The 14710-nt window shown below is 46.6% G+C and overlaps 1 protein-coding gene across 1 annotated transcript in view; it reads left to right on the top strand.

Moving 5' to 3' along the window:
- Window positions 1–14710, top strand: part of LOC129813672 (receptor-type tyrosine-protein phosphatase mu-like) — a 652787-nt gene that overhangs the window by 540845 nt on the left and 97232 nt on the right. Inside the window, exons 24-25 of the mRNA XM_055866071.1 lie at window positions 365–441; window positions 9341–9377. Of these exons, the coding sequence (XP_055722046.1) occupies window positions 365–441; window positions 9341–9377 (114 nt within the window). The remainder of the gene's footprint in view (window positions 1–364; window positions 442–9340; window positions 9378–14710) is intronic.

The following is a 14710-nucleotide window of genomic DNA, read 5'->3' as shown; positions in this document are numbered from 1 at the left end:
GTCCTCTCCTCCTCTCCTCCCCCTGTCCTCTCCTCCCCCTGTCCTCTCCTCCTCTCCTCCCCCTGTCCTCTCCTCCTCTCCTCCCCCTGGTCCTCTCCTCCCCCCGTCCTCTCCTCCTCTCCTCCCCCCTGTCCTCTCCTCCTCTCCTCCCCCTGTCCTCTCCTCCTCTCCTCCCCCTGTCCTCTCCTCCTCTCTTCCCCCCGTCCTCTCCTCCTCTCCTCCCCCTGTCCTCTCCTCCTCTCCTCCTCTCCTCCCCCTGTCCTCTCTTCCTCTCCTCCCCCCTGTCCTCTCCTCCTCTCCTCCCCCTGTCCTCTCTTCCTCTCCTCCCCCTGTCCTCTCCTCCTCTCTTCCCCCCGTCCCCCAGATGATCACTCCAGAGTCAGACTTCAGCCCCAGGAGGGAGAGCAGAACTCTGATTACATTAATGCAAATTACGTTGATGTAAGTACACACACCAGCCAGCTACACACACACGCACGCACGCACGCACGCACATCAGCCAGCTACACACACACACACACACACACACACACACACACACACACACACACACACACACACACACACACACACACACACACACCCACACACACACACACACACACACTCACACTCACACTTCAGCCAGCTACACACACACACACACTTCAGCCAGCTACAAGGACGCAACGGTTGCTGCCTCCGATGCTCTCTGAGCGAGAGGGTAGCTGGCAGGGCGTCATGGTGAACCTTTAGGACACACACACACACACACACACACACACACACACACACACACACACACACACACACACACGCACTGCCTTTATGTAAAGTTTTATGTCTTCTTCTTTCAACGAGACATGTTTGTATGAATCAGAATCAGGAGCTGGTTGAAACAGAGAAAGCTGATGGGAAACTGAGGTTGATTACAGTTTGACATGTTAGTCATTTAGCAGGCGCTCTTATCCAGAGCCACTTATTAAAGTAGTGTATTTATCTCGAGGTAGCTAGGTGAGACAACCACATATCACAGTCATAACAAGTACATTTTCCCCCTCGACAAAGTAGGGATCAGCAAACTCCGAGCTCTTAGATAGGAATGTGAATTATCCACAAATACACATCATAGGGAGTAATGACAGGACATAGTGAACCTATGACACATCATAGGGAGTAATGACAGGACATAGTGAACCTATGACACATCATAGGGAGTAATGACAGGACATAGTTAACCTATGACACAACATAGGGAGTAATGACAGGACATAGTGAACCTATGACACATCATAGGGAGTAATGACAGCACATAGTGAACCTATGACACATCATAGGGAGTAATGCCAGGACATAGTTAACCTATGACACAACATAGGGAGTAATGACAGGACATAGTGAACCTATGACACATCATAGGGAGTAATGACAGGACATAGTGAACCTATGACACATCATAGGGAGTAATGACAGGACATAGTTAACCTATGACACATCATAGGGAGTAATGATCGGACATAGTTAACCTATGACACATCATAGGGGGTAATAGAAGGACATAGTGAACATATGACACATCATAGGGAGTAATGATCGGACATAGTTAACCTATGACACATCATAGGGGGTAATAGAAGGACATAGTGAACATATGACACATCATAGGGAGTAATGACAGGACATAGTTAACCTATGACACATCATAGGGAGTAATGACAGGACATAGTTAACCTATGACACATCATAGGGAGTAATGACAGGTCATAGTTAACCTATGACACATCATATGGAGTAATGACATGACATAGTGAACCTATGACACATCATAGGGAGTAATGGCAGGACATAGTTAATCTATGACACATCATAGGGAGTAATGACAGGACATCGTTAACCTATGACACATCGTAGTGAGTAATGACAGGACATAGTTAACCTATGACACATCATAGGGAGTAATGACATGACATAGTTAACCTATGACACATAAGAGGGAGTAATGGCAAGACATAGTTAACCTATGACACATTATAGGGATTAATGACATGACATAGTTAAGCTATGACACAACATAGGGAGTAATGACAGGACATAGTGAACCTATGACACATCATAGGGAGTAATGACAGGACATAGTGAACCTATGACACATCATAGGGAGTAATGACAGTACATAGTTAACATATGACACAACATAGGGAGTAATGACAGGACATAGTGAACCTATGAAACATCATAGGGAGTAATGACAGGACATAGGGAACCTATGACACATCATAGAGAGTAATGACAGGACATAGTGAACCTATGACACATCATAGGTAATGACAGGACATAGTGAACCTATGACACATCATAGGGAGTAATGATAGGACATAGTTAACCTATGACACATCATAGGGAGTAATGACAGGACATAGTGAACCTATGACACATCATAGGGAGTAATGATAGGACATAGTTAACCTATGACACATCATAGGGAGTAATGATAGGACATAGTTAACCTATGACACGTCGTAGGGGGTAATGGCAGGACATAGTGAACATATGACACATCATAGGGAGTAATGATAGGACATAGTTAACCTATGACACATCATAGGGAGTAATGATAGGACATAGTTAACCTATGACACATCATAGGGGGTAATGGCAGGACATAGTGAACATATGACACATCATAGGGAGTAATGACAGGACATAGTTAACCTATGACACATCATAGGGAGTAATGACAGGACATAGTTAACCTATGACACATCATAGGGAGTAATGACAGGTCATAGTTAACCTATGACACATCATATGGAGTAATGACATGACATAGTGAACCTATGACACATCAGAGGGAGTAATGGTAAGACATAGTTAACCTATGACACATCATAGGGAGTAATGATAGGACATAATTAACCTATGACACATCATAGGGAGTAATGGCAGGACATAGTTAGCCTATGACACATCATAGGGAGTAATGACAGGACATAGTTAACCTCTGACACATCGCAGGGAGTAATAGCATGACATAGTTAACCTATGACACATCATAGGGAGTAATGACAGGACATAGTTAACCTATGACACATCATAGGGAGTAATGACATGACATAGTTAACCTATGACACATCATAAGGAGTAATGACAGGGCATTGTTAACCTAAGACACATCATAGGGAGTAATGATGGGACATAGTTATTAACCTATGACACATCATAGGGAGTAATGACAGGACATAGTTACCCTATGACACAACATAGGGAGTAATGGCAGAACATAGTAAACTTATGACACATCATAGTGAGTAATGACAGGACATAGTGAACCTATGACACATCATAGGGAGTAATGACAGGACATAGTGAACCTATGACACATCATAGGGAGTAATGACAGGACATAGTTAACCTATGACACAACATAGGGAGTAATAATAGGACATAGTTAACCTATGACACATCATAGGGAGTAATGACAGGACATAGTTAACCCATGACACATCATAGGGAGTAATGACAGGACATAGTTAACATAAGACACATCATAGGGAGTCATGACAGGACATAGTTAACCTATGACACATCATAGGGAGTAATGACAGGACATAGTTAACCTATGACACATTGTAGGGAGTAATGACAGGACATAGTTAACCTATGACACATCAGAGGGAGTAATGACATGACATAGTTAAGCTATGATACACCATAGGGAGTAATGACAGGACATATTTAACCTATGACACATCATAGGGAGTAATGACAGGACATAGTTAACCTATGACACATCATAAGGAGTAATGACAGGACATAGTTAACCTTAGACACATCATGGGGAGTAATGACAGGACATAGTGAACCTATGACACATTATAGGTAGTAATGACAGGACATAGTGAACCTATGACACATCATAGGGAGTAATGACAGGACATAGTTAACCTATGACACATCATAGGGAGTAATGCCAGGACATAGTTAACCTATGACACATCATAGGGAGTAATGACAGGACATAGTTAACCTAAGAATAGGCTATGTTGAGGTTCCTGCCGAGGAACAGTTCCCCTACAATAGTAAGTGTTAGAAGCGTTAGTGACTGGCCTCTCGTAGCCGAATGCTTTGACTACCTGACTCCTTTAAGTGGTTTTCTCCTCACGAGATCAGACGTAAATTCATAATGCTAGGTGCTCACTCTCACACTGCACCCTGACACTTCCCAAGCGTAAATTGATAATGCAGTGTGTTAAATGATTTACCTCTTCAACAGCATTCAGTTCATGCCCATTATGAGGACAGGAGAGTTCTGCGGAGAAGAGTGTGTGTGTGTGTGTGTGTGTGTGTGTGTGTGTGTGTGTGTGTGTGTGTGTGTGTGTGTGTGTGTGTGTGTGTGTGTGTGTGTGTGTGTGTGTGTGTGTGTGTGTGTGTGTGTGTGTGTGTGTGTGTGTGTGTGTGTGTGTGTGTGCGTGGAGACTCACAACATCAGCTAGTGGGCCATTATCAGAAAAATATGTATGAATGTTTGTGCTCTCTGAAAGTCTTTCTTACCCGTCTCCTGTCCTGCCTAATCAACTCCTCTGTAAAGAACATCTCCACTAGGGTTAATATGCCAGTGATTAGCATTCAGGAAGATATGAATAAGTCACGAGGCTAAGCAGGGTAGAACAGGAGTGGGGAAAAAACCTCATGTGTGGACATGCAATAGAACGCACATCAGCCAGCTACACACACACACACACACACACACACACACACACACACACACACACACACACACACACACACACACACACACACACACACACACACACACACACACACAAAAACACATTACCTAATTTTGGCTCGTCCTTCTTCAAAATAATTCCTATAACGGTTACTTTCCACATTCACATTAATCCATTTGTTTTATTATTACATTTGAAAAACACACTCGTAGGCCCAGCTGAAGGGGTGTGGGGTGGGAGAACAATCAGGAGATGATGAGAGAGGGAAGAGGGTGAAGAGAGAGGGGAGAGGGAGAAGAGAGAGATGGAGAAGAGGGAAGAGAGAGGAGAAAGGGAGGAGAGAGAGATGGAGAAGAGGGAAGAGGGAGGAGAAAGGGAGGAGAGAGGGAAGATGGTGGAGAGAGGGAAGATGGAGGAGGGAGGGAAGATGGAGGAGGGAGGGAAGATGGAGGAGGGAGGGAAGAGGGAGTAGAGAGAGAGGGGAGAGGGAGAAGAGAGAGGGGAGAGGGAGTAGAGAGACGGAGAAGAGAGAGGGGAGAGGGAGAAGGGAGAGGGAGGAGAGAGGGAGAAAAGAGGGAAGAGGGAGGAGAGAGAAGGGAGAGGGAGAAGAGAGAGAGGGAGAAGAGGGAAGAGAGAAGATGGAGGAGAGAGGGACGAGGGAGAAGAGAGGGAAGAGAGAGAATATGGAGGAGAGAGGGAGAAGGGAGGAGAGATGGAAGATGGAGGAGAGAGGGAAAAGGGAGGAGAGATGGAAGATGGAGGAGAGAGGGAGGGAAGAGGTAGTAGAGAGACGGAGAAGAGAGAGGGGAGAGGGAGACGAGAGAGGGAGAAGAGAGAGGGAGAAGAGAGAGGGGAGAGGGAGTAGAGAGACGGAGAAGAGAGAGGGGAGAGGGAGTAGAGAGACGGAGAAGAGAGAGGGGAGAGGGAGGAGAGAGAGAGGGAAGAGGTAGTAGAGAGAGGAAGAAGAGAGAGGGGAGAGGGAGACGAGAGAGGGAGGAGAGAGAGGGGAGAGGGAGTAGAGAGACGGAGAAGAGAGAGTGGAGAGGGAGTAGAGAGACGGAGAAGAGAGAGGGGAGAGGGAGGAGAGAGAGAGGGAAGAGGTAGTAGAGAGAGGAAGAAGAGAGAGGGGAGAGGGAGACGAGAGAGGGAGGAGAGAGAGGGGAGAGGGAGAAGAGAGACGGAGAAGAGAGAGGGGAGAGGGAGAAGAGAGAGGGAGAAGAGAGAGGGGAGAGGGAGTAGAGAGACGGAGAAGAGAGAGTGGAGAGGGAGTAGAGAGACGGAGAAGAGAGAGGGGAGAGGGAGGAGAGAGAGAGGGAAGAGGTAGTAGAGAGAGGAAGAAGAGAGAGGGGAGAGGGAGACGAGAGAGGGAGGAGAGAGAGGGGAGAGGGAGTAGAGAGACGGAGAAGAGAGAGTGGAGAGGGAGTAGAGAGACGGAGAAGAGAGAGGGGAGAGGGAGAAGAGAGAGGGAGAAGAGAGAGGGGAGAGGGAGTAGAGAGACGGAGAAGAGAGAGTGGAGAGGGAGTAGAGAGACGGAGAAGAGAGAGGGGAGAGGGAGAAGAGAGAGGGAGAAGAGAGAGGGGAGAGGGAGTAGAGAGACGGAGAAGAGAGAGTGGAGAGGGAGTAGAGAGACGGAGAAGAGAGAGGGGAGAGGGAGAAGAGAGAGGGAGAAGAGAGAGGGGAGAGGGAGTAGAGAGACGGAGAAGAGAGAGGGGAGAGGGAGAAGGGAGAGGAAGGAGGGAGAGGGAGAAGAGAGAGGGGAGAGGGAGAAGAGAGGGAAGATGGAGGAGAGAGGGAAGATGCGGGGGGAGGGAGGAGAGAGGGAAGATGAGGGGGAGGGAGGAGAGAGGGAAGAGGGAGGAGAGAGAGGGGAGAGGGAGAAGAGAGAGTGGAGAGGGAGAAGAGAGAGAGGAGAGGGAGAAGAGAGAGAGGGAGAGGGAGAAGAGAGAGAGGAGAGGGAGAAGAGAGAGTGGAGAGGGAGAAGAGAGAGGGGAGAGGGAGAAGAGAGAGTGGAGAGGGAGAAGAGAGAGAGGAGAGGGAGAAGAGAGAGAGGGAGAACAGGGAAGAGAGAAAAGATGGAGGAGAGAGGGAGGAAGGAGAAGAGAGAGAAGATGGAGGAGAGAGGGAGGAGAGATGGAAGATGGAGGAGAGAGGGAAGAGGGAGGAGAGAGAGAGGGAGGAGAAAGGGAAGATGGAGGAGAGAGGGAGGATGGAGGGGAGAGGGAAGATGGAGGGAGAGGGAGGGAAGATGGAGGAGAGAGGGAGGATGGAGGGGATAGGGAAGGGAGAAGAGGGAGGAGAGAGGGAAGAGGGGTGAGAGAGGGAAGAGGAAGGAGAGATGGAAGAGAGGGAAGAGGGAGGGGAGAGGGAAGAGGGAGGAGAGAGGGGAGATAGGGAGAAGAGAGAGGGGAGAGGGAGTAGAGAGAGAGTGGAGAGGGGGTAGAGAGAGGGGAGAGGGAGAAGAGAGGGAAGAGGGAGAAGAGAGGGAAGATGGAGGAGAGAGGGAAGATGGAGGAGAGAGGGAAGATGGAGGAGAGAGGGAAGAGGGAGGAGAGGGAAGAGGGAGGAGAGAGGGCAAAGGGGGAAGAGAGAGGAGAGAGGGAAGATGAGGGGGAGGGAGGAGAGAGGGAAAAATGAGAAGAGAGAAGGGAGAGGGAGAGGGAGAAGAGAGAGGGGAGAGGGAGAAGAGAGAGAGGAGAGGGAGAAGAGAGAGAGGGAGAAGAGGGAAGAGAGAAGATGGAGGAGAGAGGGACGAGGGAGAAGAGAGGGAAGAGAGAGAATATGGAGGAGAGAGGGAAAAGGGAGGAGAGATGGAAGATGGAGGAGAGAGGGAGGGAAGAGGTAGTAGAGAGACGGAGAAGAGAGAGGGGAGAGGGAGACGAGAGAGGGAGAAGAGAGAGGGGAGAGGGAGTAGAGAGAGGGAGGAGAGAGAGGGAGAAGAGAGAGGGGAGAGGGAGACGAGAGAGGGAGGAGAGAGAGGGAGAAGAGAGAGGGGAGAGGGAGACGAGAGAGGGAGGAGAGAGAGGGAGAAGAGAGAGGGGAGAGGGAGACGAGAGAGGGAGGAGAGAGGGAGGGGAGAGGGAGAAGGGAGACGGAGAAGAGAGAGGGGAGAGGGAGAAGAGAGAGGGAGAAGAGAGAGGGGAGAGGGAGTAGAGAGACGGAGAAGAGAGAGTGGAGAGGGAGTAGAGAGACGGAGAAGAGAGAGGGGAGAGGGAGAAGAGAGAGGGAGAAGAGAGAGGGGAGAGGGAGACGAGAGGGAGGAGAGCGGGAAGATGGAGGGGAGAGGGAAGAGGGAGGAGAGAGGGGAGAGGGAGTAGAGAGACGGAGAAGAGAGAGTGGAGAGGGAGTAGAGAGACGGAGAAGAGAGAGGGGAGAGGGAGAAGAGAGAGGGAGAAGAGAGAGGGGAGAGGGAGGGAAGAGGGAGGAGAGGGAAGAGGGAGGAGAGAGGGGGAGAGGGAGAAGAGAGAGGGCAAAGGGGGAAGAGAGAGGGGAGAGTGAGAAGAGAGAGGGGAGAGGGAGAAGAGAGAGGGAGAAGGGGGAAGAGAGAGGGGAGTGGGAGAAGAGAGAGTGAAGAGGGAGAAGAGAGAGGGGAGAGGGAGAAGAGAAATTGAGAAGAGAGAGGGGAGAGTGAGAAGAGAGAGGGGAGAGGGAGAAGAGAGAGGGGAAAGGGGGAAGAGAGAGGGATGAGGGAGAAGAGAGAGGGAAGAGGGAGACAAAAGAGGGGAGAGGGAGAAAAGAGAGGGGGGAGTAGAGAGAGTGGAGAGGGAGAAGAAAGAGGGATAAGAGATAGGGGAGATTGAGAAGAAAGAGGGGAGAGGGAGAAGAGACAGGGGAGAGGGAGAAGAAAGAGGGGAGATCGAGAAGAGAGAGGAGATGGGGAGAAGAGAGAGGAGGAAGTGGGAAGAGAGAGGGGAGAGGGAGAAGAGAGAGGGGAGAGGGAGAAGAAAGAGGGGAGAGGGAGAGGGAGAAGAGAGAGGGGAGAGGGAGAAGAGAGAGGGGAGAGGGAGAAGAAAGAGGGGAGAGGGAGAAGAGAGAGGGGGGAGTAGAGAGAGTGGAGAGGGAGAAGACAATCAGTACCAGGCCCAGCTGAGGAGAGGAAAGAGGGGATGAGAGAGAGAGAAAGATAAGTCTTTAAGTCTTAATGCTTTGTTTCCTGTTGTCTCTCCTGAGGGAAAACGAGGAAGGGGACAAATAAAATTTCAGGGATTATTTTAGATTAACGTAATCCATGGGACTAGCAGCTCTATTGTGGAGATCAGTGTAGTTTGCTATATCTGGGGATCATCAACACTTTGGAAGCTTGTTATCTAGATAGATGTTTGGTGGTGTGTGTGTGTTCGTGCTTAAGTGTGCGTGTGTGTTTGTGTGTGTGTGTGTGTGTGTGTGTGTGTGTGTGTGTGTGTGTGTGTGTGTGTGTGTGTGTGTGTGTGTGTGTGTGTGTGTGTGTGTGTGTGTGTGTGTGTGTGTGTGTGTGTGTGTGTGTGTGTGTGTGTGTGTGTGTGTGTTCGTTGCGTTCGTCTCGTCTGCATTTTAGAGTTGATCTCACTATATTGACTGACAACGTGTCACCACTTCTGAACGACGATGAGAACCTCTTGGTATTCTGATTCTCTCTGACTTCTTTGTTTTTACAGGGCTACCACAGGCCGAACCATTACATCGCTACCCAAGGTAAGATGGGAAATTATGAACTGTGTGTGTGAGCATTGTAGAGCCTTGCTTACATTAACACACACACACACACACACACTGTCGGGTGAGTGTCGTGTGCTAGTGGTGAACGGGTCAGCTGTTTGTTCACCCCCACACACACACACACACACACACACACACACACACACACACAGACACACACACACACACACACACACACACACACACACACACACACACACACACACACACACACACACACACACACACACACACACACACAATTGCTAATCACCCATCTGCAAGCCACCTGCCTAACCCTAACCCTTTATGTAATAAGGCCCGCGCCCGAACCTCTAATATAGAAAATGAGCTGTAAACATCAGTCAGAGGAGACTGAATGATTTGTTGACATGGAGTGCAGGAGTTTTCTGCCTGATTCAGATAAGCTTTGTTTCTGCTTATAATATGCAACATTTTGGTAAACTATTTGTTAGTCAACTTGTCTATATAATTAGATCCATACAATTTATCTTCTGTTATTATACTGTGTGTTGCCCTATAAAATGCTTCAATCTAGTTGATGTCGGTGAAGTTTTCACTGCTTCTTTGACGGAGCAAAGAGGTTTAGGGACCGGGGAGAAAATGCAATAACTAAAACATTTTTTTTGTACGATTTTCTGTGCAAAATCAGTTTGACCGTTTTTCAGGAATTAGAAAGCTGTGAAAATAACCCAACATGTTTCTGATCAGATTACAGTTCAACTTGGATGCATATTTTATGTGGTTGAAATACTGCCAGTTGTTATGATGCTGATAAAGACAGCACTTTTACATACGGTCCCTAACTGCACATTCACAGTCTGTCAAGATGCTGAAAGAAATAAATCCTATTGCTCCACTCCTGTGCCCCATTATAAAGTTTACATACGGTCCCTAACTGTTCTGGTCCTCTCTTCTATAACATCAGACTACTGTTCTGGTCCTCTCTTCTATAACAGACTACTGTTCTGGTCCTCTCTTCTATAACAGACTACTGTTCTGGTCCTCTCTTCTATAACAGACTACTGTTCTGGTCCTCTCTTCTATAACAGACTACTGTTCTGGTCCTCTCTTCTATAACAGACTACTGTTCTGGTCCTCTCTACTATAACAGACTACTGTTCTGGTCCTCTCTTCTATAACAGACTACTGTTCTGGTCCTCTCTTCTATAACAGACTACTGTTCTGGTCCTCTCTTCTATAACAGACTACTGTTCTGGTCCTCTCTTCTATAACAGACTACTGTTCTGGTCCTCTCTTCTATAACATCAGACTACTGTTCTGGTCCTCTCTTCTATAACATTAGACTACTGTTCTGGTCCTCTCTTCTATAACATTAGACTACTGTTCTGGTCCTCTCTTCTATAACATTAGACTACTGTTCTGGTCCTCTCTTCTATAACATTAGACTACTGTTCTGGTCCTCTCTTCTATAACAGACTACTGTTCTAGTCCTCTCTTCTATAACAGACTACTGTTCTAGTCCTCTCTTCTATAACATCAGACTACTGTTCTGGTCCTCTCTTCTATAACATTAGACTACTGTTCTGGTCCTCTCTTCTATAACATCAGACTACTGTTCTGGTCCTCTCTTCTATAACAGACTACTGTTCTGGTCCTCTCTTCTATAACATTAGACTACTGTTCTGGTCCTCTCTTCTATAACAGACTACTGTTCTGGTCCTCTCTTCTATAACAGACTACTGTTCTGGTCCTCTCTTCTATAACATTAGACTACTGTTCTGGTCCTCTCTTCTATAACATTAGACTACTGTTCTGGTCCTCTCTTCTATAACATTAGACTACTGTTCTGGTCCTCTCTACTATAACAGACTACTGTTCTGGTCCTCTCTTCTATAACATCAGACTACAGTTCTGGTCCTCTCTTCTATAACAGACTACTGTTCTGGTCCTCTCTTCTATAACAGACTACTGTTCTGGTCCTCTCTTCTATAACAGACTACTGTTCTGGTCCTCTCTTCTATAACATTAGACTACTGTTCTGGTCGTCTCTTCTATAACATCAGACTACTGTTCTGGTCCTCTCTACTATAACAGACTACTGTTCTGGTCCTCTCTTCTATAACAGACTACTGTTCTGGTCCTCTCTTCTATAACAGACTACTGTTCTGGTCCTCTCTTCTATAACAGACTACTGTTCTGGTCCACTCTTCTATAACAGACTACTGTTCTGGTCCTCTCTTCTATAACAGACTACTGTTCTGGTCCACTCTTCTATAACAGACTACTGTTCTGGTCCTCTCTTCTATAACAGACTACTGTTCTGGTCCTCTCTTCTATAACAGACTACTGTTCTGGTCCTCTCTTCTATAACATCAGACTACTGTTCTGGTCCTCTCTTCTATAACATCAGACTACTGTTCTGGTCCTCTCTTCTATAACATTAGACTACTGTTCTAGTCCTCTCTTCTATAACAGACTACTGTTCTGGACCTCTCTTCTATAACAGACTACTGTTCTGGTCCTGTCTTCTATAACAGACTACTGTTCTGGTCCTCTCTTCTATAACAGACTACTGTTCTGGTCCTCTCTTCTATAACATCAGACTACTGTTCTGGCCCTCTCTTCTATAACAGACTACTGTTCTGGTCCTCTCTTCTATAACATCAGACTACTGTTCTGGTCCTCTCTTCTATAACATTAGACTACTGTTCTGGTCCTCTCTTCTATAACAGACTACTGTTCTGGTCCTCTCTTCTATAACAGACTACTGTTCTGGTCATCTCTTCTATAACAGACTACTGTTCTGGTCCTCTCTTCTATGACATTAGACTACTGTTCTGGTCCTCTCTTCTATAACAGACTACTGTTCTGGTCCTCTCTTCTATAACAGACTACTGTTCTGGTCCTCTATTCTATAACATTAGACTACTGTTCTGGTCCTCTCTTCTATAACAGACTACTGTTCTGGTCCTCTCTACTATAACAGACTACTGTTCTGGTCCTCTCTTCTATAACAGACTACTGTTCTGGTCCTCTCTTCTATAACAGACTACTGTTCTGGTCCTCTCTTCTATAACAGACTACTGTTCTGGTCCACTCTTCTATAACAGACTACTGTTCTGGTCCTCTCTTCTATAACATTAGACTACTGTTCTGGTCCTCTCTTCTATAACAGACTACTGTTCTGGTCCTCTCTACTATAACAGACTACTGTTCTGGTCCTCTCTTCTATAACAGACTACTGTTCTGGTCCTCTCTTCTATAACATCAGACTACTGTTCTGGTCCTTTCTTCTATAACAGACTACTGTTCTGGTCCTCTCTTCTATAACATTAGACTACTGTTCTGGTCCTCTCTTCTATAACAGACTACTGTTCTGGTCCTCTCTACTATAACAGACTACTGTTCTGGTCCTCTCTTCTATAACAGACTACTGTTCTGGTCCTCTCTTCTATAACAGACTACTGTTCTGGTCCTCTCTTCTATAACAGACTACTGTTCTGGTCCTCTCTTCTATAACAGACTACTGTTCTGGTCCTCTCTTCTATAACAGACTACTGTTCTGGTCCTCTCTTCTATAACAGACTACTGTTCTAGTCCTCTCTTCTATAACAGACTACTGTTCTGGTCCTCTCTTCTATAACATTAGACTACTGTTCTGGTCCTCTCTTCTATAACAGACTACTGTTCTGGTCCTCTCTTCTATAACAGACTACTGTTCTGGTCCTCTCTTCTATAACATCAGACTACTGTTCTGGTCCTCTCTTCTATAACAGACTACTGTTCTGGTCCTCTCTTCTATAACAGACTACTGTTCTGGTCCTCTCTTCTATAACATTAGACTACTGTTCTGGTCCTCTCTTCTATAACAGACTACTGTTCTGGTCCTCTCTTCTATAACATTAGACTACTGTTCTGGTCCTCTCTTCTATAACAGACTACTGTTCTGGTCCTCTCTTCTTTAACAGACTACTGTTCTGGTCCTCTCTTCTATAACAGACTACTGTTCTGGTCCTCTCTTCTATAACAGACTACTGTTCTAGTCCTCTCTTCTATAACAGACTACTGTTCTGGTCCTCTCTACTATAACAGACTACTGTTCTGGTCCTCCCTTCTATAACAGACTACTGTTCTGGTGCTCTCTTCTATAACAGACTACTGTTCTGGTCCTCTCTTCTATAACAGACTACTGTTCTGGTCCTCTCTTCTATAACAGACTACTGTTCTTGTCCTCTCTTCTATAACGTCAGACTACTGTTCTGGTCCTCTCTTCTATAACAGACTACTGTTCTGGTCCTCTCTTCTATAACAGACTACTGTTCTGGTCCTCTCTTCTATAACATTAGACTACTGTTCTGGTCCTCTCTTCTATAACATTAGACTACTGATTAACACTAGGAGCCTCTTCACTGTGACTGTTGGCCAGATTAACACTAGAAGCCTCTTCACTGTGACTGTTGGCCAGATTAACACTAGAAGCCTCTTCACTGTGACTGTTGGCCAGATTAACACTAGGAGCCTCTTCACTGTGACTGTTGGCCAGATTAACACTAGAAGCCTCTTCACTGTGACTGTTGGCCAGATTAACACTAGAAGCCTCTTCACTGTGACTGTTGGCCAGATTAACACTAGGAGCCTCTTCACTGTGACTGTTGGCCAGATTAACACTAGGAGCCTCTTCACTGTGACTGTTAGCCAGATTAACACTAGAAGCCACTTCACTGTGACTGTTGGCCAGATTAACACTAGGAGCCTCTTCACTGTGACTGTTGGCCAGATTAACACTAGGAGCCTCTTCACTGTGACTGTTGGCCAGATTAACACTAGAAGCCACTTCACTGTGACTGTTGGCCAGATTAACACTAGAAGCCTCTTCACTGTGACTGTTGGCCAGATTAACACTAGAAGCCTCTTCACTGTGACTGTTGGCCAGATTAACACTAGAAGCCTCTTCACTGTGACTGTTGGCCAGATTAACACTAGAAGCCTCTTCACTGTGACTGTTGGCCAGATTAACACTAGAAGCCTCTTCACTGTGACTGTTGGCCAGATTAACACTAGAAGCCTCTTCACTGTGACTGTTGGCCAGATTAACACTAGAAGCCACTTCACTGTGACTGTTGGCCAGATTAACACTAGAAGCCTCTTCACTGTGACTGTTGGCCAGATTAACACTAGAAGCCTCTTCACTGTGACTGTTGGCCAGATTAACACTAGAAGCCTCTTCACTGTGACTGTTGGCCAGATTAACACTAGAAGCCTCTTCACTGTGACTGTTGGCCAGATTAACACTAGGAGCCTCTTCACTGTGACTGTTGGCCAGATTAACACTAGAAGCCTCTTCA

The sequence above is a fragment of the Salvelinus fontinalis genome, chromosome 17 (assembly GCF_029448725.1).
Source record: "Salvelinus fontinalis isolate EN_2023a chromosome 17, ASM2944872v1, whole genome shotgun sequence".
NCBI lineage: Eukaryota > Metazoa > Chordata > Actinopteri > Salmoniformes > Salmonidae > Salvelinus > Salvelinus fontinalis.
This window is presented reverse-complemented; position numbering and strand designations above follow the sequence as displayed.